Source organism: Cynocephalus volans, chromosome 1 (assembly GCF_027409185.1).
Source record: "Cynocephalus volans isolate mCynVol1 chromosome 1, mCynVol1.pri, whole genome shotgun sequence".
Lineage (NCBI taxonomy): Eukaryota > Metazoa > Chordata > Mammalia > Dermoptera > Cynocephalidae > Cynocephalus > Cynocephalus volans.
Genome location: NC_084460.1, coordinates 52,445,738 through 52,470,721, shown reverse-complemented (window position 1 = coordinate 52,470,721; position 24,984 = coordinate 52,445,738). Strand labels below are relative to the sequence as shown.

General features: G+C 56.6%; 1 protein-coding gene across 2 annotated transcripts; it reads right to left on the bottom strand.

The window, feature by feature from the left end:
* Positions 1–5,130: 5,130 nt before the first annotated feature.
* NPEPL1 (aminopeptidase like 1) lies at positions 5,131–24,640 on the bottom strand. 2 transcript variants are annotated; one of them, XM_063111279.1, is made up of 12 exons: positions 24,431–24,640; positions 23,687–23,872; positions 23,057–23,227; positions 19,502–19,591; positions 19,003–19,084; positions 17,107–17,249; positions 11,485–11,562; positions 8,319–8,419; positions 7,322–7,445; positions 6,820–6,996; positions 6,385–6,495; positions 5,131–5,830 (listed from the first exon to the last, which is right to left on the bottom strand). In XM_063111279.1, exons 1-12 carry the CDS (start codon positions 24,578–24,580, stop codon positions 5,672–5,674), a joined length of 1,572 nt encoding a protein of 523 aa, XP_062967349.1. In that variant the 5' UTR covers positions 24,581–24,640; the 3' UTR covers positions 5,131–5,671. The 2 variants fall into 2 exon arrangements, with proteins under 2 accessions (XP_062967349.1, XP_062967358.1); XM_063111288.1 differs by having other exon boundaries at positions 5,741–5,830; positions 6,385–6,526.
* Positions 24,641–24,984: the final 344 nt, after the last annotated feature.

Here is a 24,984-nt window from a genome sequence, read left to right as displayed (position 1 = left end):
CCAAGAAATCACTTCCAAATTCAATACAGTCAAGGTTTTGTGGGGCCCATCCATTTTACAGATGAGGAAACTGAGACCCAGAGCCTGGGGCCACACATAGAGCTCTCTATGGGGGTGTTGACCGGCAATGAGCCCCGCTTGAACTGGTCAGCTCCCTCTGGCCACCCACAGCCCTGTCTCTCTGTTCACTCATCTTCCCATTCATCAACCAGTACCTGCACCCGCCTGAGCCTGGAGCAATGGAGAAGTGCTCCAAAGGTCAGAGGGCTTGGGAAAGAAGGTAGAAATCATGCAGAGTATGGGCCATCTGTCTTTGAGTGTCCCCTCCCTCTTCACGCGGGCTTGCACATGCGCACACACACGCACACATGCACACACACACACACACACACACACACACACACACACACTGGCTGTGGCCGCAGGCTCTGCACCTGCTGGATGGGAATAAGATAACAGCATCTACGTGGAGGGGCTGCTTAGTACGTGATAAATTGCTTATGAAATGTCAGCTCTTTAGTGATTACTGCCAACCCTCCATGGATGGTACAAGAAAATGAGCATCTGAAGTGAGCCTGGGGGAGCCTTGTGACTCCCAGCACCCTTGGGTGCCAGGAGCAAGGCCCCCTCCAACCTTCCACAGGGCAGCTCCGGCTCCTTCTTCTGGAAGCTGGATTTCAAGTGCTGTAGGCTAGCAAGGCACGCCCACAGGAGAGATCAGCTTTTCAGGGGTTGCATGCAGGTGGTGCTTAATAAATACCACTGGCTGAGGAAGCTGGCTTCAGGCTGCCACTGCAGCCTGGACCAAGCACGGTCATGGCTGGCACAAATTCATCCAACTCATTGAAAGAAAGGGAAAGTCTGAGGCGTTGAAATGAGGCCATGGTCAGGAAGTTAGTGGTGACTTCCAAGGCTACTTAGAAGGGGAGGGGGCCCAGATGACCCTGAGTTTCTCAGGCAGCCAGCAGGGACACATGGCTGCAGCTGGAGGCCACCTTGTGCTCTGTGCTAATGGCGCGTGTAAGCCTGGCTTCTGAGCTTTTAATTTTTGGTTTTTGTTTTCAATTTTGTTTTCCTGACTGCAAAGTGTTCCTTGTGCTGATCCTCAGAGCCCTCAGGACCACAGTGGGGACTGAAGCGAAGATGGCCCCTTGGTTGGACATTGCTAAGGCCTGATCATGCCCCTTGAAGGAGTGCTGGCTTGCCGCCTGCTACTCCCTGCTCCACATCCCCAGGGGCTGGCTGGACTGGGCCCCTGTGCCAGGGAAGAGAAGCCCTAGGCCGCGGGGGGTGGGGGGGGCAGGCCTGGGTGTTGGGGACCAGCCTGGCAGCAGGAGGACAACAAGGTGGCCCCCTCCCCTCCTGAGTCCTATCCAGCAGTCTGTGTGGAAGGACCCCTGTCGGGGCCAGTGTTCTGCAGGGGCTGAGCCTGGCGTGGGGGTGGGGCCGTGCGAGCTGCAAGGCTTGCCTTTGGAGAGCTTGCATGACGACAATATCGTGCATGTGCGTGGGGCCCAGTACTTTTCCAAGGGCTTTTAAATGCATTATCTTTGTTGGAGGCTCATTTGAGGCAAGGACTTGAAGCAGACTGGAAAACAACTAATTTACTGCATCCTGAATGGAGAGGAAGCTGAATGCAGTGTGTGTTTTTGCTGAATCTCAAACCAAAACAACCTTTTGTTAAAGAATGAATAAACAAACAAAAATGTTGAACACTAATTCCCCAGGGAACATAGTCTAAACCCAGGCTCTGGGCAGAGAATCACGGAAGCAAATTCAACAAACTTTTATTGGGTGGTGGGGACCCTGCTGGGATCACGGGTGAGCTCATGAGCTTCTGAGTGCACCCAGCGAGTCCCAGGGCGCAAGTGGACCCTTCTAAGCACACCTCGAACACGGGGAGGAGATGCTGGAGGGAGGGGCTTGGGAGGAGGGACTCCAGGTGGGGGACCCTGAGCAAGGCAGGAAGGAGGGGCGCGTTTGGGGGTTTTGGGTCCTGTTGTGCCTGAGTGGGAACAGCCTGTGGGTGCACCAGAACTTTTCTGGGGCGGTCAGCAGCCCCTGCTTGGAGTAAGTAAGCCACAGCGGCGAGGTGAGCTTTTCTAAGGTGATGGAATGGCCCACCCAGGTTCCCCAATAGAAACGATCTCACTCCACTTGAGTTGCTTCTTTGAAATAAGCGTCTCCTCCATTTTTGGTGGCACAGAAAGGTGAAGGGACACAGAAAGGTGTATGTGTGGCTGGGGAGGGTGGGACCTCAAGCCCTGGGCTAGGATTGGAGGGAGATAAGGAGGAAACTTCACTCCACATTTGCCCCAAGTGGGGACTCTGTGTGGAAAACACATGTGCACGCATGCCGTTGGCACACACATGCATGCACAATGTGGGATCATACATGCACAAGGACAGGCTTTTGGCCTGGAGTTTCTCCCTCCTGCTGGAGATGGACTTCCTGGAACCCAACCTGCAGGCAACTGCTTAGTAGGGCAGCCGGGCCAGGGATGGATGCTGAAACAGCCCGCTTCTCACCCCAGGCCTGGGTGTGTAAGCAACAGCTCAGGCCTCCAGGGATCTCCCTGGCCACTGCCAGGGGCTGAGTCCTGCCTGAACGTCCTCTGAGGCCTGTCAGAGGTAGCTCCCCGATGCAGTCACCTGAGTGGCCCTGGCTATCTGCAGATGTCCTGGGCCTGGCACTGAGGCTCCCCTGGTTTCCCCTGCTTTGCTGACACAGGCAGCCTGACTTTTGGGAAGAGGCCCTTCCCCCAGTTCTGGGGACCCAGATAAGCAGCTGACTTACCTCTCCCTCACACAGCCCACCACCACAGGCCACAGGATGTGGACTCACTGGCCTTCTGCAACGCCACAGGCCGGCTGCAGCAGCTGAGGCCCACAGACACCCCCAGGACGTCTGGGCCACCAAGTGGTGGGTGGTCCAGGAGTGGCGGCCAGGCTGTGAGCAGGACAGGGGCCACAGCCACGGTCTGGAGCTGGTCATTTAAGATGACAAAGTCAGTCCCCAGAGCCTGGGCTTCCTGGAGGGATACAGGTAAGGCGCTCCCTGGCCTGAAGAACTGTGGCCTCCAGCCCAGGGCTTTCCAGATCATTCCAGCCCCTGCTTGCCTCTGTTCCCCAGAATGCCCTGGGCGAGCTGCGAGTCCCTTTCTTCCCCCAGCCCTGGAAATGCACAAACTGCTGGCAAGGCCCTGGATCCAGGGCTCCCTTTACCATGGAGGTGAGGCCAGGTCTCCCTCTCCTCCCACCTGCTCCCCAGGCCCTGGAAAGGCTTTTTGGGCACCAGCATGAAAGCTGAGAATTCTAACCTCCTGTCCCCACCACTCTCCCCAACGACACATCTCCATTCTCTTGTCCCTTGTCCCTGTCTGCGGGTAACATCACTCTGCCCCAGCCCAGGTTTAACCTGCCCTCTAACCCTAGGTGTGTGGCTGTGGGTGGGGTCCTGACGCTGCCCGCCTTCCAGCATCATCAGGCTCTATGTGTCTGTCGGTGGTGATGGTCATGGCCAAGTTCATCTGGGAGCACTTCCTCAGCCTCTTGCGCTCCTTCATGTCTGAGGAGCTGCCCACGTGGGCCGCCTGCTCAGGCTCTGTATCGATGTCTTCCTGGTCTGCAAGCCAGGTGAGCTGGAGTCAGAGCAGCGGCCCTTTGCCAAGCTCATCTTCCTGCACCGCTCGCCGGAAACCATGACCAAGCAGACCCGGGAGTGCCCACCTGTCCCTGCTGCTGGCTGCCCTGTGACCCTGTTGCTGGGGCTCCAGCGGGGCCAGGGGAAGCATCCATTGCATCCTAAACCCTTTGGCCCTGGGGCAAACAAAGCCTTTGGCTCACCCCCGTGGGCCCCCTGACGCCGGGCACACAGGCAGGCCCTGAGCCTGCAGCTGGTCCCCAGCTGGGTCCCTGGCCCTGAGGCTGCCTTTGTGCCTGCACAAGGGAGACTCAGTTCCTCCCCTGCTCCTTGACCCTGCATCCTGTATCCACGTGGGCATAGCCCCTGGTGGGGGGAGTGGACAGTGCCAGCTGCCCCGGAGGAGCCAGACCACCTCGGTGACCTCTGCCTCCTCTGGGTGTCTAAGAAGGAAGCTGGCGAGAGCTGGTGAGAGCTGCCCATCGCAACTCCATTAAGCAAGCTAATGACTCGTGAAGGCTCCTGGACCCTCCAGCGCAGCCGCGCCTCTCTCTGCTCAGAAGCCTGCTGTCTCCTGCTCGTTTGGCCACTGCCTACGATCACTGTTACTCCGTTGGGCAACAGTGTCTGACAGCACCAGGCCTTGGAGCTGGTTCCTGCCTTTTCAGGCACAGCTAGAGGTGTGTACACAGCAGGCAGTTAATAAACATTTGCTTGGGATCAAGTTCAAGTCCAGAAAGAGTCGCCTTGATTTCCAGGGCTGTGGAGGGACGCAGAGTCTGGGGACCTTGGAGTGAGGGTGTCAGTGGGCTCAGGGGCAGCCTGGGGACGAATGTCCTACAGCCCTGCAGCCGAGTTCTCGCTGCTCAGCGCCCAGCAGAAGAGGTGTGGGCAGCTGCCTCCTCGCCCTCATCTCTTCCTCTGGGCCCCAGGCAGCCGCACTGCGGTGGAAGACAAGAGTGTGGGTGGCGGGGACTTTGTCTCTGTGTGCCCTGCACTGCCACCCACACTTCTGGGAAGCTGACTCCCAGGTGCTGTGCGGCCTGCCTCATCTGCTTGACCTGAGGCCCAGGTGTGTGTGAGGGATCTCCCTGAATCCTGGCCAGGCTCCTGGGAAATCAGAATTGGTTTCTGGGTACTGCCTTTCATCACCTAGGATGGTGCCCAGGGGGCTTCAGTGCTGAGGAGACACACTTGATGGTGTACAAGATACGCCCTGGGATGTGCTGGGGGTCAGAACAGCCTTCCCTGCAGACTGCAAGATTGTAGGAGAGGCCAGGAAGCCCAGGAGTCTCCACCTGGAGTCTGTGCACCCTCAGAAAACTGCACTGGCAGGCTGTGCAGGCCTGGACTCAAGGGCCCCCATCTTTCTTCCCCAGGCCCCAGGGCCCTTGTCCACAAAGTGAGGTTAACCAGCAGGATCCTAAAGCAGGACCCGGTTTGTTTCTAAAACAGAGGAACGGGAGAAAGAACGAGACATCGCAAAATTGTGGTGTGGCTGTATTTAATTCAACCTCTGAGGGTTGGAGCATGACTCCTCTTGCTCAGTCAAATTGGGTCCCGTGGCTGGTCATCTCCATGTGTCAAAGCAGTGGGCAGGCTGGATGTGCTGGTGGCCCCACTGGAGCAAGAGCCTGGGCTCTCTGCAGCACAGGTGCCATCTGCAGGACCCGGGGCCAGAGAGTGGTGCGTAGGCACCTGCCACCGCACTGGTGGGGGCAGGAGGTCCCAGGGACAAGGTGGCGCCAGAGGTCAGGGGCAGCACGGTCTGCAGAAGCTGGCAAGCGAGGCCTGCAGGTAGCTCAGGCAGAAACAAACCCGACGTTCTGTGGCCCATTCCTGGTGGCCGCACCAATGCCTCAGCTGTCTTCCAAGGCATGGGAACGAGCTGTTTCCATCACCACCACAGTTACGAACAAAAAACAAACCCAAACTCACTTAAGGTATAATCTTTCAATTGTTTAAAATTAATCAGTGCAAAGTGAGGTATAAGAGCCTGCGTAGTGGGCTGAGGCAGGGGCCACGCCCTCACACGAGCCTGCGTCTCTTGGAGTCCCTTCCCACGTCGCCCTCCTGTGTGTCTGCCTCACAGCCCAGCGGGGACACCAGGTTCAGCAGAGGGTCCTCAGAGGCACGGCCAAAGAGCGCCAGCAGGAGCGCCACGCCGAAGCCCGTGGCTCGCTCACCCTGCGGGCAGAGGGCGGGCAGAGACCTGGGCTTGCGGAGGCCCTTCTACCCACCAGACCTCTGCAGCAAGGGGCTTCCTGCGTGTCCCCTGCCCTTCTCTGTACAGAGGTCCTGGGCCACAGCTGGAGTCTTGCGCCATCCTGCTGCAGTTCTGACACACTCAGGCCAGCAGATGGGGCAGGCAATGGGCACAGCCCTGTATGCTCGGGCCCAGCCCCCAGATCTCCTTGGGTGGGGAAGGGTGATCCCCAGGGCTCTGGGCCTCCTGCTGAGGGTGGGCTGGCTGGGGAAGGAATACACAGCACCCACTCCAATCCCAGGGAAGATGAGACCAGAGGTCGGGGGAACCACAGCTGGCCAGAGGCTGGGCCTCGGACAACGTGACCCACAACTCAGAACATTGCTAATAAGTTCCACTGACAGCTCCAGAGCCAGGCAGGGGCTTTGTATGGAGGGGAAGGTGGTACCAGCCCAGCCAGTGGTGGGGATGGTGGGAGGAACACTGCGTGGGAGAGGCAGCTGCATCGGGCAGCCTTGGCAGCCCTAACACTCACGGCATGCACAGGGGCAGCGATGTCCAGGTGGACCCAGACCCCGGGCCAGTCGAAGCCGATATGTGAGGCAATGAAGAGGCCAGCGCAGGAGCTGGGGCTGTTGTCTCGGTCCTGAGGGGAGCCGGGGGGACAGTGTCTGTCTCTGCCCAGGACGAGGGGAAAGCCCACAGAGGGCATGAGGGGGGTGACCGAGTCAGACCCAGGAGTGGGGAATAAAGGCCCCAGCTGTGTGGCAGGGGGATCAGGGGAGGGACAGCCCCCTCGGACACTCCTCCTGCATGCCCTCTTCCGGGACAGGATCTGAACCCTGACCTGCCCCTGTGGGCCTGGTTGACGCTGCTGCTGCTGCTTGGGGCACTCTGTCCCCTGGATGCCTAGCTCCCTGAGGGCAGGGCTCTGCTTATCCTGCCCCACCCGTGCAGGCTTCAAACCTACCGCCACTGAGTTCTTCATGTCAGCCACGGCCGAGGTGAACTCGCTGAAGTGCAGCTCAGGACAGTACACCAGCGGGTGCACCAGGTCCCCGCACTTCCTGCCGGCTGTCACGCAGGCCGCTTCCCACTGGGCGCTGTTGGTGAGCACTGCAGCATGGTGCTTCCCCGTGGCGATGCCCTGGGAGGGTGGGCATGCAGGAAGCACCCAGGACGGAGAAGGCAGGAAACACAAAAGACAAGAGAGGGACCGAGAGGCAGACAGAAAAATGGAGAAGCCAAAAGAGAGGCAGTGAAAAACCAGAAAGAAGGAAGAAAGCAAGAAAAAGTGAGACCCATCAACGTTAAGCACCTCGGTTCCAGGAGCTCACGTGGGCAGTGCCCTCGCTGACCCACCAAACAATCTCCTCCCACCTCCTCAGCCTGGTTATAAAAATCTAGTGACTGCAGACCCCACCCTGAGGTCGAGGCAGGGTTCAGGCCCCTGGGGCTGCAGTGCCACCCACCTGCGCCCCCGTCAGCGTGGCCATGTCCAGGATGATGTCAGCACTCAGGTCCTTGCAGGCATAGGACACACCGTCCGCCAGCACCAGTCTGCCCTCAGCATCCGTGTTGTTGATTTCCACAGTTCTGGGTGTAGCAGAGACACCAGCTCAGGTGTGGGACTCTCTGAGTCCCCTTGGAACTGGGAGAGGCCCACTTAGAGCTGCTTGTCCTTATAGAGAAGGCAGGGACACCCCATCCCCACAGCAATGCCCTATCCTGCTGCTCTTAGCTGTGAACCAGGGGCAAGCTGCTTAGCTCCCCTGTGCCTCAGTTTCCTTATCTGTCAGGCGGGTGGTATGAAGTGGGTTGGGCCAGCATTTGGCATACTGTGCCTGGTACTGGGTAAATGAGGGGGAGGACACAGGTGACAGCTGTGAGGTGCTACTCAACACCAGCATTTGGGGGTGGGGTGGGAGGACTCTCCTGCTCTGAATCCTGGGGCCACCTGCTCCCTGGCTCTGACTTTCAAGTATGTCCTTCTGTAGCTGAGAAGGAGCAGTCCAAGGGCTGATCTCGAGGGGCGATGCAGGGAGAGTCCTCATGCAGGGAATCTGGGGGGCAGGGCTTCAGACACCCAAAGAATGTCAAGGCTAAAGGTTGGAAAGGTTCATCCTACTCACACAGGGTGGACCCTAAGTTCCTGGGCCAGGCACCCTGAAGGAGCCCAGCCTCTCATCCAGGTGCCACAGGCCACTCACATGAGATCCCCCTGCTACCAAAGCTCCCAGGCATTTCTAGGGGCCAGCCACCTGCTGCCAAGGCACCCAACAGGCCTAGAGTGAGCAGGGCGCTGGAGGCAGGTCGCAGTGTGGGATCTATTCCCACCCTGGGCTTGGCTTGGGGCTGACCCAGCCTGGCCCTGGGTAGGAGGAGGCAATGAGTTTGAATAGGGACAGCCTGCCAAGGGGTTGGGAGGCACGGGCTGGTGATCTGGGTGAGGGAGGGGAGAGGACTTACTTCCCTGAGTACAGCAGGTGGATGTCATCAGGCCTTGTCGCATTGGGCCCCACCGAGTTCTCGGCCAAGCAGAACACGGCATGGAGGTTGTCTTTGAAGCCCTGGAGGGAAAAGGAGCAGAGGCTTCCGTTACAGGCTGGAGGCTGGGGTAGGGGACCTGCAGACAGCAGGGGACAGACAGACAGACACACAGACAGCCCCAAGGTGCAGAGAGCAGAGTTCAGCCCTCCCGGCCACCTCAGGTGCCATCCTGGCAACTTTTGGGGCTCATGCGCCCTCCCTAGGGGGTTTCTGAGCCTGGCCCAGCAACGCCCACGTGGTGCAGTGGGATGGGACCAAGTAGGGGACGGCGGGTTTGAGTCCTGACTCTGCCACTCACAAGCTGCTTGAGCTGGCCACCACCTCTGCCTCCTCATCCATAGATGTGGCCAGCGATCAGCATCCCTCAATGTACACACATACGCACGGGGGTCAGGGAGAGTGCAGCCTCACAGAGATTTAAGTGTGAAGTGACAGTTATCTGATGCTGAGAAATGGGATACAGGGACCATCAACAACCCTGTTCCTAGGGCCCTCCCAGCCAGTCCCAGGACAGCTTCTCAAAGCCCCATCTCCCAGCCACCATGGGTAACAGAAAAAGCCCAGGGCTCAGAAGAGCTGGAGAGGGGCCCAGGAGTTGTCACTGTCACACACTCCCAGGGCATGCCTGGGTACATGTGGGAGCCATCAGCTGAACAGAGAGGGGGGCCAAAGATGGAGTTGGATGGCCTTGGAGACAGCTGGGAGGTCTCTGCCACGCTGGGGTGTGGGCATGGTCCCACCAGCAGCCAGGGTGTTATCAAAATGAAGCAGTGTTCTTGGAGGGGCATTGATGCCCTGAACCCAGTGCCTCCCTGCTCCCGGTGTCTTTCACATCTTTGGATGGCATAGCCTGTCTTTTTAAGAACATCTTAAACATTTCACTGTGAAATAACATTAAATTTACCAAAACATTTGCCAAAAAAAAAAAAAAAAATAGCACAAACAATTTGGGGACTCCCTTCACCCAGACACCACCCACATCAGCATCTCCTGCGATCACAGTGCAGTGGGTGGCATCGGGTTGTCGAAGACGCGATCCTGTTATCTCTGGGCATTGCCCTGATTTCCTTTGCTGCACTGATGTCAACCCAATCCCACTACACCCTGGTCTCTTTCATCTGGACACTTGTGCCATCTGGCTTTGTCTTTTGTGACCTTGGCACTTTTGATGCTGGGTTTGTTGACTGTTCCCTTGTGACCACATTCGGGTTATGTAATTTTGGCAGTAGTTCCCAGAAGGGCTGTGCCATTCCTGTGCATTGCATCAGGAGGTTCATTGTGCGGTCCTGGGATGTGCCCTGGGACATGTGCCCTGGGACACATTCCACTGTAATAAACAGTTCTCCCCCACCGCATCTACTTATTCATTCAATAGTTTATTCCTACCTCAATGGATGCATGGATTCTTATTTTATTCACTACCATTATTTTTCTTTTTGTGGCTCAAATTGAGGCACATTCGTTTTTAAGAGACCAACAAAGAGACGTCAAGGCCAAGTGGAGCCTCCAATCTAGGGGTCCTGTGGGAGGGGGATCTTTGTCCTAAGCACCCCTCAAATCTCAGGCTGTAGCAGCCTTGGAGGTGGAGGAGTCCTGAGACCACTCAGGCTGCCAGCAGATAATCAGCGCTAATTGCTGAGTGGCCTCCCGTGAAAGGGAATGCAACCCCGAGTCTCCCTGCTGGGGCACTTCCCAGTCACCCTGTCCCAGATGAAGGATGGACCCTCTGCTCCAGCAGTAGCTGGGGCCGAATGGAGAGACAAGCCACAGAGCACCGCCACGTGACCCTCCAAAGCCATTGCCCACTGTGCTGCTGACGGCGGTGGCCGCTCCCTTCTGAGGGAGCCACCACGAGCGCCTGCAGCTGGGCCTGTCCCCAGCATCCTCTGATGAGCTCATCTGCCAGGCTGGCTGGAGGGAGTGGGGACCTGCGGTATGGTGCCAGCCAAGTGCCTCACTGGTATGGCCCTTGCTCGTCTCCAGCCAGCAAGGGCATGAGAGTGCAGGCAGCATGTGCTCCCTGTCCAACCTCCCCCTACGGGGCGCTGCAGGGGATGGGCCATGGCAGGTGCTCACGGAAGCCCACCTGGGCTCTGCCCAAGAAGCTCTAGCTGCGAACCCCAGTTAGACCCTTTCTACATGAGGTGCTGTGCGGGCACAAGCAAGAGCTGACCCAGCTGCTGGGCCTGGCTCTGGGATGTGCCAGCCCCCAGCTCTTGCCCAAGTTACCCCCTCACCCCTCCCATGTCCCAAGCCCACTGAACAGTCTGTGGTGGCCCAGGAACCAGGTTCCACAGATGGAGCCCCTCCCTCCTCCGAGATTTCTGCTCCCCCACACAGCAGGAAACAGGTGGACCCCTGACTGGCCTGAAAGAGAAACCACGGGCCAAGGCCTTTTGCTTTTGCTTTTCAATCTCAAGTTTGCCCAAGGACCCAGATTTCACGTGTTACGCCTCTGAGAAAGAACATCTTGCATTTAGTGGTACATGTGCCCCGCCTCTCTGAGGCTGGCTGGGAAAGCCCCGCCGAGGAGGCAGACGTTGGTGTGTCGTGGGCGGCGCACACTCTTCATCTGTCTCATAAGCACTTTTTATGGCACTGGGGACCTTGGGAATCCAAAGGATGTCACCCAAGCTCCAAGTGGTCAGGGATGCTTGGCAAAGATGAGCTCTGGGCATCTGCCAAGGCAAGGGAGGAAGGAGGCCGAGGGTGGGAGAACAGAGGTCTGGCCTGGGGGGCCACTTCCTAGAGGCAGCTGTGACATAAGGAAGGCTGAGGGCTGTGCTCAGATAACATGTGCGCTTCTGCCTGCCCCGTGTGCATGAGACCAGGCCAGGCTTCTTCACTGAATGAGCCAGGCCTCAATCGCTGGGAATGGAGGGACCTCGCCCTCAGGATGACACACTCAGGTGGACACACACGCCTGTGCAGAGCAGCCTGATAGAAGGCAGGAAGCTCTAGGGGCCTGGGAAGGGCCCAAGGGCAGAGGAGGGATAGGGCTTGGTGGGGCCGCACCCAGCTGGGAGGAGGAGAGCCCTCAGGAGAAGGCCTGGGAGAGCCACTGCAGAGGACGGGCCTCACTCACCTGCTTGATGGCGGCTCTGAAGGCCCCCAGGATGGCTGCGGCACCTCCGCAGTCTCGCTTCATCCCCGGCATGGTGGTCTGCAGGTGGCACAGAGGGACCAGGAGAAGGTGAGCCACGTGGATGTGGGGCCCGGCCAGCAGCAGCCCTGCCCCCACCCACCATGGGCTCCCCCAGGTCTGCACCGACCTCACACCAGGCCACCCGAGCACCCACAGAACTCATGAAACACCCACTGGTCAAATGGGGTGTTCCCCGGGAGCAACAGGAAGTCATGGCCAAAGACGGTGGGGACCTGGGGTCCGCCTGAGCCCAAGTCTGTGCCCTCTTCCCATTCTGCCCAGAGACTGCCCTTTGCCACTCTACCAATGGTGCTTCTTTCACATCACCTATCCGGCCCCCACTGACCACCACCACTGGTGAGGACCCGCTGTCACCCCCAAGCCACTGCCAGCTCTCCCACCAGAAGGGGCCGTCTCCACCCTCTACTCTCACATCACGTTGTGGGTTAAGACAGGTCTAAGAACGGGCGGCCAGAAATACCCTCCTGCCACAGATGTAAATGTTATTTTCTATAAACGAGTTGAGAGTGCTTACACGTTTCTACATTTTATAGGCTCCCGACTCCGATTGACAAGTTCCTATTTTAAATTAACAACAGGTCCTCAGATGTAACAATTTGGATTTGAAATTTACAAGTGACTTTTGAATCCTTATCATATTACACAAGTCTTGAATTTTAGTGGAAAGTATTTTTAGACATAAACAGAGCTGCTTTTATAATTAAGTCGAGTGAAAATGATCCATCCACTATTGAAAATAAGCCATTTCTTCTGACCTAATCTGGGAGAAAGCTCAGGATTATTTAAATGGAAAAACAGGGCCTCAGGTCTGGAATCAAACTATTTGCAAAATGGGCCACACAGAAAATGCCTGGAGATGGCTGTTCACTGAGCCCCGGGTCTCCGTGTCACAGGTGCCACCTGCTAACCACAGGTAGGACAAACATCAAACTTACAAACGTAGCTCAATTGACTGTATAAAGTCCTGCCAACCCCACACGTCATCTCCACTTTATAAAGAAAACGATGTTCCTGGTGCCACTAAGATGTTATTTGCCTTTTCCATCGGGTCGACCCTTGCACCAGGGGTGCAGAGGCCATGGTGGGCAAAGTGTGGGGGCCTCAGCACGACGGAGGCCAGCCACCAAGTGAGTCAGGAGTCACGAACTCACTGCCAGGCCCTCCAAGGAAATAAAGCAATGCCAAGTCCACTAAAGACTTCCTTGCCAAAGCAGTGAAATTAATTTTTAAAAATCTCACCCCTTAAGTACAAGACACTTTCAGGGCTCTGTGTGATGAAATGGAAGGGGGTCACAGAGCACCCTTGGGTCTCCGGCGGGCAACAGCTGGCCACAGCGGTACCTCAGGCGCAGCCCTTTGATTATGGGCTCAATGATCCACTTTGGTCATGGACACTACTGTTACTTGAAAGAACAAGTGACAGACAAATGAGGGCTACTCAGACTTAGGTATCTGGCAGATATTTCTAGAAATGAACAAAGTTAGCCTCTCACTTCCAGAAAACAGCTGACGTTATTTATTGCTAATGGTAACATTTGAGCTTTCAAGCAAAAAATCAGAATTTTGGAAAATGTGTATCCACGACCACCATGACAGCTTCCTCTACTCAAGAGCTTTTCTGATAAGACAGATAGTGATATTAACGAATGTGATTTTTTTTATGTTACATAATAAAATGTGTCAAAATTTGGAGGTTCTGCATAACTCTGTGAACCAATATATTCCAAATGGCTCGTGCATATAACAAAATTGTACATTCAAAGTTCAAGATAGACCAGTGTATTTTCCCATAACAGAGCAACAGAAGTTCACTGATACAGCTTCAGATTCCAAATTTTAACCAACCTTTAAGAAATCACCACTTGTCGAGTTTTGGTGTAATAGCAAAGAATGCCTACAGTTGTATGAAAAGGGTACTAAAATACTCCTCCCTTTTGCAACTACAAAATGCATGAGGCAGATTTTCTTGATATAGTCCTGCTAAAACAACGTATCACAGCAGACTAAATGCAGAGGCAGATGTAAGAGCTCAGCTGTCTCCTGTTAGGCCAGACACTAAAGAGACTTGCAAAAATTTACAACAGTGCTATTCTGTTCACTACTGTTTCTTCATTTTAGAAAATGTAGTTATTTTCATAGAATTATATTATTTATGTTAACATACAATGGATTTACATTGTTATTTTGAAATGTATTATAAATATCTCTTAAATTTCTCAGTTTTAATTTCTATAATAGTAAATATCAATAGATATCACCCTCATCAGCAGAAGCTCTTTGGGATCGGTGACTTGTTAAGAGTATAAAGGTGTCCCAGGAAATGCGTTTGGGATCCTCTAGCCCACACTGATCCAGATTTGCTTTTAAATCTTTGGAAACGAAGCTGTGATTGTTCTTGCAGAACCAAGAGCTTTGCAGGCACCATCTCGCTTGCTCTTTGAGAAGTGACAATTTCCACACCACCTTTTCTCAAGGCAGCCATTTGAGAGAATGCTTGCTGTGTTTCATGGCCCCTGGGGGAGACTGTGAGTGCCTCCAGGTCAGGACTGGGATCTGTCAATCACTGGAGCCTTAGTGCCCAGCCCAGTGCCAAGCACACAGTCACAGCTCAGGCAAAGCCTGGTTGTTCACTCCAAATTGATGTAGAACAGTTCCAAGGGTGGGGGGCAGGTGGGCTGGTTTAAATGGAAAGCTGTGTACTGTTTCCCTGGTGCCATTCTGTATATCGCAGAGTCTGCAAGACCCTAGGAGGAGGCCGTGGCTATTATCTCATTTTTGGAAGATGACCTGGAGCCATAGAAAATTCCTTGCACTCTGGCAGCGCGTCCAGCTGTCCCTAGACCACAGCCTCCCGGGAGGCCGTGCAGCTGTGGCTCCTGGGGAAGGTCTGTGTGGGCAGGTTCTTCCGATGTGGACTGACATGTCTGGCCAGGGGCTGATGTAGGCACACGTATCCCCAAGGCCAAATGAGGCAAGGTCAGGTACAACAGTTTTTCTTCTAAGTAACTGGAGTTAGTGCCACAGCAAGAGGACTGATTCCCAGGAAGCCCTGCTTCTCACGCTGGCCCTCCAACAAGCCAGCATCAAAGACAAGCATCTGATCCGAAGAGAAAAGAGCCCACAGTTCTACCAGCCAGAACTCAGCCGCCTCCAGGGCAACAGCACGGCTCAAGGTTGGGATGGTGGGGCAGCCAGTGCCAGGTGCAGGCAACAGGGGCACACTGCGGAGAAGTTAACAAAGATTAACCAACTAAAAGTTAGTTTGCTTGTTATTGTCTCCATGTGCTGGCATATCTCTACACAATGTCAGTCATAAAATATTCCTCCCCCCAAAAATCTGTTGTTGGTTGAGGTTTAAACAATTGCTGTGGCTACTGCTGCGTTTTAATCACATAAATAAAAGCGTCAAATTCACCTGTCCTTGTTCCTTACCCTTTAAGCAACATCATCTACACAGATATTAATAACAGCCAGTTACACAGTTGGTCCCAACACACACAGACCCAGCTACCATGTTCGTGCAAAGGATGGTTCTGAGAGCTGGGAATTGTGTGGGCCGGCTTTGGGCAGCAGTGCACCCGAAACACGACTGCATGGTGACAGTAAAAATGAAGACACAGAACTCGAGTCCCTCCAGTTCTCTTGTTCTGTGTGAACCTCTGGAGCTATTGTGTTTAAAATGTGTTTACTCTAGACATTTGAAAGCCTCTGGACTTGATCCCAAAGAACTGAGCACACCGTCAGTACTGCCATTTCTGGGATATATTGTGAAATGGGATTTCTTAGGACTCTCTGCCAAATGATCCCATGTTAAAGATGTTTCCTGAATATCTGTGTATCAGTTGTTGCATGTGATGAAATCTCTTCAAAATTAAAATTAATAGTGTTCTTGGCTCAACTCTGAGTAAAGACCAGCTGACAGATCTGGCTCTTCTGTGTACCGAACATAAACATGTGACGATCAGTTGATAAAGTCACTGTCAAATCTGTAGAAGCTGAGACCCCAAAACGGAAACTTTAATGCTACAATCCATTACCACAACAGATCAATATGGAGGCATGAGCTCTTTTCTATTAAAAAAAAATACATTAACGCTGCTTAAAAGTGTTAATCTATTATTGTTTTCTTTATTTGTACTATAATATCTATTTCCTTTAAATTTTTTTACTGGCATAAAACTATCTATAATAGTCAATAAAAGTGAATATTCACCAGTTTTTTTAAAAAAATCTTTATTAGTTTCATTTCCTTGTGAGTTCTGAAAATAATTTTGTTGTTTAGAGAAGAAGGGATGTTAAAAATGATGCCCACTCTGGTATTAAATACACTAGGTACACTGGAAGTGCAGAAAACAAGCAGCACGATCCCCGCCTTACATAGCAACTGACACTGGAGATCAATGTCAGGGAGGCAACAAGGGGTGGTGGGGGCTGTGGCAAGGTGGAGCATGTGGGCTACCCCCACAGGGAGCCGCCACTCAGCTCCATCAAAATGCAGCCAGGTGAGAATGTAGGGCCAGAGCTGTCAGATATTCTGAGTCTATAAAAGTCCAGAAATCCAGTCTTCTATGAGAATTCTTCTGGTTTTTAAATGTTGGTAACTAATTCACATTTTAAAAAAACCTTTTGGGCCAACAGGACACATCTGTGAGCTACACGGGCACCCAGTCTTCACTGTCTGCTCTGGACGGGCTTAGCTTGCCCCAGCCTTCCAAAGCTTTCTATCATTCTAGAGTCTCTTCTTCCAGATCTTCTGGGGCATACATTTCACAGTTGGCTCCTTCCCAGGATTCCTAGTTCTTCCCAGTCTTTGCCCCTGGGAGCCCAGCCGGACCTGTGCACCACAGCTGCTCAACACAGCACACGGGACGAATAGCAGTATGGAGGACAGCAGGCCGTGCAGGGTGACAGACATGATCACCACCAATGCCCCTCAAATGCTCGTCCTCTTGGGATAGCTGACTGAGAGCCACAGTCCAGGAGAGACTTCCAGGGCCACCTCTCAGCGACATTACTAGGTGACTTGCTTTCGTGCAGAGTCCAATTCCCCTTGCTCTCACAGGGTCGTCTGCTTCCTGAGGGGTCTTGTGCAGACTACTGCTAAGTGTCCTCTTCGTAGAAATCCCAGACACTTGACTTGGGGATGTGGGCACGAAAGACTTGGGGATGTGGCCTTGTGAGGCCAAGAAAGGCCTCACCCTTTTCTTCTTTAGACAAAACCACTCCAGTGCCTGCACCCTGCCTCCCTGGGCTCTGTTTTCCACCTGCTTAATCATGTTTGCGGTTTTTCTCTGACCCCTGTCCAGTTTTTGTTTCCAGACTCCTGTTTGAAATGTGGGCACGAAATCCAGGCATCCCACATGAAATCACCTCCCTCTCAGAATGGGAATTGGCCTCGTTGGTGCTGTCCCTGAACCCACCCCAGGGCAGAACTCCAAGCACCCTCACTGCTTCCAGACCCCACTGCAAAGGCTGGTGGCCCCACCTGGCCACACCCCACCCCATCCCCAGCCCCTATCCTCCACGCTGCCCCCACCTCACCTTCCCCTTGATGCTGAGGCCGCCGGTGTCATACACAATGCCCTTGCCCACCCAGGCGATGGTCTGTGTGGCTCCCTCTGGGGTGTGGCTGAGAACGGCCAGTGCTGGGGGGTGGATGGCAGCTTTGCCAACACCATAGATTCCTATGGAAAGCGCAGGGAAAGCTTGGTTAGTCTCAGGCTAAGCTGAGCAGAGAACTCCCAGAGGACCCTAGAAACACCAGCCCTCAGTGCTGGGCAGCCAATACTTCTCCTGAAGCTCCCTGTCCCCCTCCCACCCCCTGGCCAGCAGGGGATCAGGGAATGAAAATTAGTTCCAATGTCTGGGACTGAAAATGAATTCTATTTCTATGCAAAGTATTGTTAGGCAAGAAAACCCACTGAGAAAAAAAAATATTGTATCATTTCCAGAAAGAAAAGAACAGCACTGCAAAATGAGATGATTTTTGGACCGCGCTTCAAGGCTGCTCCAGCCCGCGTTCATCCCCCTCCCGAGCCCTGGCAGCACTCGGGATGGCACCGCCCTTTCCAGCTCACTCCCGTGTTCTTTGCACCACGGCCTCCCTCTTTGGTTACACACCGTCTTCTCAACAAAACTTGCTCTGCTTGTGGGCAGAGCCCATGACCTGAGGCCCACCCGATAACTGAGCTGCACAACCATAGCAACTGTGACGAGAGCTAATGACAGCCACCTGGCAAACTCCTACCCATCCTGCAGGGCCTGCTATGCATGTCGCTCCTCAGGGAAGCTTTCCCTGACATGGGGGCCTCTCCTTCCTCTTGCAATTGGTTTGCGTGTCTGCGGTAGGCACCGCTAACATGGCCTTCAGTGATCCCTGTTTCTGGACATTCATGTCCCTGTGCAGTCTCCTCCCCCTAAGTGTGGCAGGTGCTAGTGTCTCACCTCTAACCAAAATAATACAGCAGAAGCAATGACATGACCCTGCTGAGATTAGGTCACAGGAAGATGGGAGTTCCCATGCTGCCTGCTCACTCCTGCTCACTCTCTGTCACCCAAAAATCTCGTTCTGAGGGTGGCCAGGTGCCATGCTGGGGGCAGCACTATGTGGGGGTCCACACAGCAAGGAACTGCAGTATACAGCCAACAGCCTGTGAGGTCTTGAGGCTGGCTCCTGGCTGTGGGTCGCCAGCCCCAGGCGAGCCTTCAGATGGCCACAGCCCCACCCAATAGCCTGAAGGCAGCTGGGAGAGACCCTGAGCCAGCAGAGGCCTCCCCACCCACCGAACTGAGGGATGATACACGTGTGCTGCCTGCAGCAACTGTCTTCTGGGTGATAGTTTTGCAGCCATAGAAAACTAAGACAGCGATCCTCCCCTAGCCAGTCTGAAAGACCTTGAAGCAGCCAAGTCATAGCCATCTGTACCTCTAGTTCCTGGGCACCTGGGGAAGATGGACCTGGGAATCAGGGAGGTCCTCTCAGAGGAGGTGGTGTCTCAGTTGAGACTTGCAGAACATGATGGCCCCCACCATGAGAATATCTTGGGGGAAGGCATTCCAGATAGACAGCCATCCCTACAAAGGCCCTGACATGGACATGAACTCATGTATTCGAGGAACAGAAAGGCCCTGCTGGGCTGGCCCTGGGAGTGAGAGCCTGCAGCACGTGAGGAGGCTGGAGGAGGCAGGCAGGGGAAGGACTTGGATCTGGCAGCTTCCAGAATCTGAGTCAGACTCTGGATTGCTATCCCCTTTCTCCTCCAGAGACAATCTGCTTCTCAGGGTCTGGCCTTGGGCTTGGACACGGGCTGATTCCTTGCAGGCACAAGCAAGAGAAGTTTGGGACAATGCTCCCTGTGGCCTGCTATACCTCTGCCATCCAAGTGCCCTGACCCCCCACCCCGAGGCCAGACCTGCAGAGCTGCAGCCCCCACCCACCTCCAAATCCTCTTGTCCTCAGCTCCTCATCCCGGATGATGGTTGGGGCGATCCCCAGCTCTTTTCCAACTTTGCTAATCTCCTGGACAAGTTTGTGGAAAAAACAACACAGAGACACGTGAAGATGGCTTAAATCAAGGCGAGGCTGCGTGGTGGGAGCGGAACCAGCCCTGGGAGCCAGCGGCTGCAACTCTCGCAGCTTCAGGCGTGATTAAACCCAGGAGAGAAGGCTCACCCTCCAAACTCTCCAATTTCCTGCAGCTCCTGGCTGCAGTCCTGCTCAGGGGCCCTGACGGGGAGGCTCTGTCCTCTCCACGCCCTGAGCTCAGGCCTGCTGGCCTCTTGGAGCTGGGTGGATGGCAGAACTCCATCGAAGTAGCCCGGGGGTTTCCCAGGCCAGGTCAGAGTGTGGACAGCCCCCAGGCTTCCTCTGCCTTTCATTGGGGTCTATGACACCCACCCCAGCCTGGCCCTGGCCCTGGCATGATAGGGCCCGAACCTCAAGGAAGGTGTCTGTGTTCATCTCACTGCAAGGTGTGTCCACGATGCGGGCTGCCAGCCGCACACCTTCTGTGGCATTCGTCAAGCACTAGGAAGAAACAGAAGAATGTCACTGGGACCCTGGGACCGAGTAGAGGGGGATGTCCCCTTCTCGTTCACTCCCCCAGGAACCCAAAGCCATCAGAGGCTTGTGACGTGGGGAGGAGGCTGCAGGACTGCTGACAGTGCAGTGAGGGGCAGTGAGAGGGCGAAGCAAGACTCATGCCGCCCATTCCCCCTCCCCAGAAGCCAGGATCCCCCCACCACCTGCAGAGTTAGCTGACACCCTGTGCCTCTAGAACCACCAGGAACCCTGCTTCTGGGAGCCCTGACCTCAGGGGCTTGGGGTCTTTTCCAAGCCTCATGTCCTGTTCCTTCCCTCATCCCGGCTCCATTTGAAATAGGTGGCCCTCGTGCCTGCCCCGAGTGCGCACTGGGCATTCCCACCTCTGGCCTCTGCAGATCCCGTACACTTTTCCTCCCACCAAGGTTCCAGCCAGCCTTCAATACACTTCTCAAAGGCCATCTCCTCCAGCAGCTCTTCCAGACCGTCCCAAGCGAGCAGAAGCAGCCCGCATCCTGAACCCTGTTACCGCCAGCCCTCCCGGACACCCTCCCTCTGCTTGTCTCATGAGCGTCCCATGTGTGTCTGTGGTAGACTCCACGAAGGCAGAGGGAGTCTGGCTGCCGCTGTTCTCCTTGTCATTGATGCCACACTGCTCTGAGCACAGAGGTAGGCACATGGAGATAGGTCCTGCCTCAGGAGCTTCCGTGTCCACCACCACCCAGGAGGGGCAGGAACCTGAAACCATGGCCCACGCCAGCCACACGGGGTTGCAGAGCCACCCCCTGCAAAGGTAGCCAGAGGGGGCACAGGTACAAATGGGTATGGCCCACCGTCCCTGAAGTGGCTGCCCACCAGGCGTGTGCCGGGAGTGGCAGCGCTCCCTGCTTCAACCCAGCCTGCAGCTCTCTGCCTTCTCCTCTTCCTCGCATCTGCCCGCGGTGCCTTGCTCAACCTGCCCCACCTCATCCCTACCGCCTGCCCCCAGCCTCCAAGCTCCAGACAGCCGGGGGCCTACGGGCCTTCCCAGCTCACTGGAAAGAGACGATGTTGAAAGAGAAAAGCAGCACTGGTTTGAGGGGCCGCAGGACAGCCTCGAGTTTCTCATCGCCTCCTCCAGCCTCATCATGTCAGGGAGGGCAGGCACCAGGACAATGCCGCTAGCCTGGCCACCTCCCTCGCCCTCTGCCTGTCCCCAGGTAACGAAATCCCAAAGCTCAGATGGAGAGACCCGGGGCTTGACAGCTCATATATGAGATGTGCTGTGCAGTCCCTGCTGCCTGCCAGTGGGCCTCCTCCTGCCTACCAGCACCCTGGGGACCTGGTGAGAGCCATGGAGACCTGTGGCTGCCTGGGAATTGTATCACCGCTATTAAGGCTGATCTCGAAGGAATCCAGGAGTCACCACAAAGACCCCAGATCCTGGCAAGCTCTGAGCTCTGATGCAAAGCAAGAGGTGGGAGCACAAAGAGTGCAGGTGTGGGGGCAGGAGACGGCTCCGGGTGCCCCTCCCCACCACAGAGCCACCTGGCACTGGGTTAGAGGGGTCACCTCACCACACGTCAGATTCCTCAGCAGGAGAGGGGGATCGTTCATTTATTTGTTCCATGTTATGTGAGCACCACGGGGTGCCAGGCACATGCTAGACTCTGAGAATCCAGAGATGCTCAAGGGACTCAAGCCCAGCAGGGAATTAAAACACACCATTCCATTAAATGCACAGAAGAAGAGGTGAGAGGCCATGGGACCCGAGGGGACCAGGGCCCTGGGTGGGGGCTTGAGGAGAGTCCCCAGGCAAGGAAAATGGAGAGAGTCTGAATAAAGCGCACACGGGAGTCAGACCCCGGTGTGCTCAGTATACAAGACAACTGGGGGAAAAGGGCTGACAGACACAGCTGCGGTTTAAAGCCCAGCTCTACCCCTTGCTGGCGGAACCCAGGTGAGTCACTTAATGTCTCTGGGTCTCGCTTGACTGTAAGATGGGAATGGTAGGTCGCGTCTCATGGGGCGGTAGTGAAAACTAAGGAAGTCAACACACAGGTGCAGGCATGCTCGGCGCAGTGTCTGACACCTGATCACACTCAGAACTGCTGGCTTTCATGTGACTGCGCACACCTTTGTGAGGCGCTAGGAAGGAGCAACTGGAGGGAGGGCATCTGGGGGCAGGAAGACCAGTTAGGAGGTGGCTGCAAGGCCAGGAGAGCTGTGGGGATGGGGTAGGGGTGCCCCAAGGCATGATGGCACGGGCTGACCAAAGGCAAGAGACAAGACACACTGCAGAGTTGGGACCACTAGGATTGGGGACCACAGGGACTCACTGACCCACTGGTGCCATCACCAGATATGGGGTGGGGGCTGGGGTTATTATGCACAGGACCAGGTCCCTGCCCTCGGGGTTCCAGGCTGGCATCTGGTGGAAGGTGGGCCTGGAACTCAGCAGGAATTCCCTAGAGACAGAGGGGAGGAGTGGACACTGGGGTGCAATGTGGAACGGGGCCCAGAGGCGGCTGGAACCACCAGAGAGGAGCAGGTGAGGCTGCTGTGCCCGCCAGGCTACACAGGGAGTGCCAGGAGGTGGGCAGGTGGGGAGAAGCAGGAGAGAGGGTCGGCTCTGGAGGGTGCACTGCACTTCAAGGAAGGATGAGAAATAGCCAGCAGACAGGGGCCCGGAAAACGACGGCAGGAAGGGAGTGAAAACTAGGTTTCGGCATGCTGGGGGAAGCGGAATTAAGAACAGCAAAGTGATCAGACGCTGCTGTTTTCAAGCATGAAGATGAAGAACAAGGGGCTGTTTCAAGACTGTAGGGACAGAAGAATAGTCGCCCCTTCCAAGGCAGGGGCCAGGTGGGGGCAGAGGGCACAGGCCGTTGGGAGGAGACCACGGGTGAGCTGGGTGTGGGCCAAGCCCCCGCGTGGGGGCTGACGGTGACAGCCTTCCTGAGTCAGACGTGAAGGGTGGGCTTTGAAGCAGGAGAAAGGACACCCTGGCTCGGGCTGTGGGGACAGGGGCTGGAGGTGGGCAGGCGAGGCCACGAGTCGGCATCCGGCACTGCCGCTGTGGGCAAAGGGGCCCGGAGTCAGGCGCACGGCGACTTCGAGGCTGGGAATCACTCCCAGCCCTGCCTGACTCCAGAGGGTTGTTCTTAGATCAAGAGAAGGAGCATGTGAGGGTGCTGGCTAGAGGCTGGCGAGACATGCATGCCAATGGCATTGTTAGTACTAGAACATGGAGTCTCCTGGCCCTGGTCAGGTGCTCAACAAACAGTGGCTGAACAGAACAGACCCTGAAAACGAAGACCAGCCTGAGGAAGGGGGCCCACTGCTGGACTGCCCAGGAGCAGCCCTCCCCGCCTCCCCCGGGGAAGGGGAGAGAGAGCTCTCCAGACACCCCTTCTGGCTGCCCGAGCTGGTGGGGGCCCAGGGACACGGTCCGGACTTCCAGACACCCACTTGCAACGTGGACACTTCCACCGGTCCGTTGTCTTGTCCCACCAGGAAGAACTCCACGGTGACTGTCTTCTTCTCTGAGCGCCGGGACGCCCCTGAGCGGTGGGTGAAGAGCGGGAAGGCCCGGGCCAGGGCACAGGCGGAGGCGAAGACGTCAGGCTGCTCACAAACCATCTGCGGCACAGGGAGAGAGGCACAGTGCTGGCGGAGGATGACAGGGGGCTACGACCAGGAAGGGCCAGGTGGACACAGTCTAGACAGAGGTGCCCCACAGAGCCATCATCCCATCCCTCGGGTACCTTCCCCAGAACCACGGAATGACCCAAAGCACTGTCTTGCTACGTGAGAAAGAGCACACTGTACACCAGACAGGAGAGCAGGGCACAGAGGGACGGACACTGGACTTGGTCTCAGAAAATCTAGGTTTGAGTCTTAGATTTGCCACAAAAACTGATGTAGGGTAAATCACTTTGTCTCTGTGGACCTGCTTTCCTGTCTGCAGAGCAGGGGTGACAGTGTCTGAGGTGTGCCGGATGAGGTCCTGTGGGCCAGAGCACTCTGCAGCAGGTGGCAGCCGTGCCTTCCCTGGGCACACACAGGCCAGCAGGGCCCTCTTCTCTTGGGAGCACTCACCAGGATGCACCGCTGGGCTCCGGGCGGCAGGCAGGTCCGCACAAGCCTGGTGATGAAGTGGGCGGCCGACGGGCTGTTGTGCCGGCTCACCCTGGAGGGCAGGGCCGCCACAGTGGCGTAGTTCAGGTAGAGGGGACAGCTGTCCGTGGGGTTGGGGTTGAGTGTGCTCAGAGCGGCCTGCCAGAGCTAGATCAGAAGGAAGAGACAACAGACAGACAGGAGACCTCAGCAGCCCGCCTGTGCTGCACCTGCCCTTCTAAAGGGCACCCACCCGATGGCTGATGCCAATGAGTGAGTGTGTCTCTGCTGCCCCTCATCCACCCTGTGGGGCTGAAAGGCCAGCTGGGGGGCCACTTTGCTTCAGACACTTGAGAACCCCCACTCGGACAGGACTTGGCCAGTCTCCACGGAAGAGAGGGACGGGGGCGCACGCCCCCGAGGACAGGCGGCTCGGAAACTGCCGCAGCAACTTCTGGAAGGCAGGGCCACAGTCTCCGGCGACAGGGCGCAGCCCCGCAGGTGTCGAGGCCCGGGCGCGGCTGTGAGGACGACTTTGCCGCCGGGCCTGGGCCGGACGGGGCCTGCCGGCTGCCCCCGCACGGAAGCGGCCGCCCGAGGGCCCAGGCTGCGAGGGGGAGGCCGGCGGGCGCGGCGGGCGGCGAGGCGGGGCCTGCGCTGCACGGGCCGCCCGGCCTGGGCCTCGCCCCGCCGCGCCGGGCCTGGCTTCCGTAGAGGCCCGCTCACCTCCTCGGTGACCCGGGGCTGCAGCTTCCCGCGGACGTGGCTCCAGGGCACGCGGTGCAGGTGGGGCAGCTGCCCCAGCAGCAGCAGGGGCCGGCTCTGCGGGTCCGCGTCCCCGGCGCTCGCCTGGAACTGCAGCCCCACATTCGCCATCTTCCGCCCGTCCGTGCCCCCTTGCCCGGCCCGGCCCGGCCCAGCCCCGCCGCTCGGCCCCGCTCGCCCCGCTCCGGCCTGGGCTCGGCGCCGCCCCGGCCCTGCCCGGCCGCCCGCGGGCCCCGCCTCCCCCGCCGCTGCGGGCCGCTCGCGAGACGTGCAGGGCCCGCCCGGGGCGCGAGGGGGCGCCGACCCGGCCGGGCGGGAGGGCGCGGGCGGCCCGAGCAGGCCCCGAACAGGCCCGGCCTCCGAGACGGGGAAGGAGGCTCGCCGGACGGCCCTTCCGGGGACGCCCTGACCTCCGAGCGATCTCGGGCAGACCGGGCCCAACCTCGAGCCAGACCCTAGGCCGGCCGGCCACGAGCAGGCCCCCAGGGGGTCCCCGGGTGCCCCACGCCTGGCCC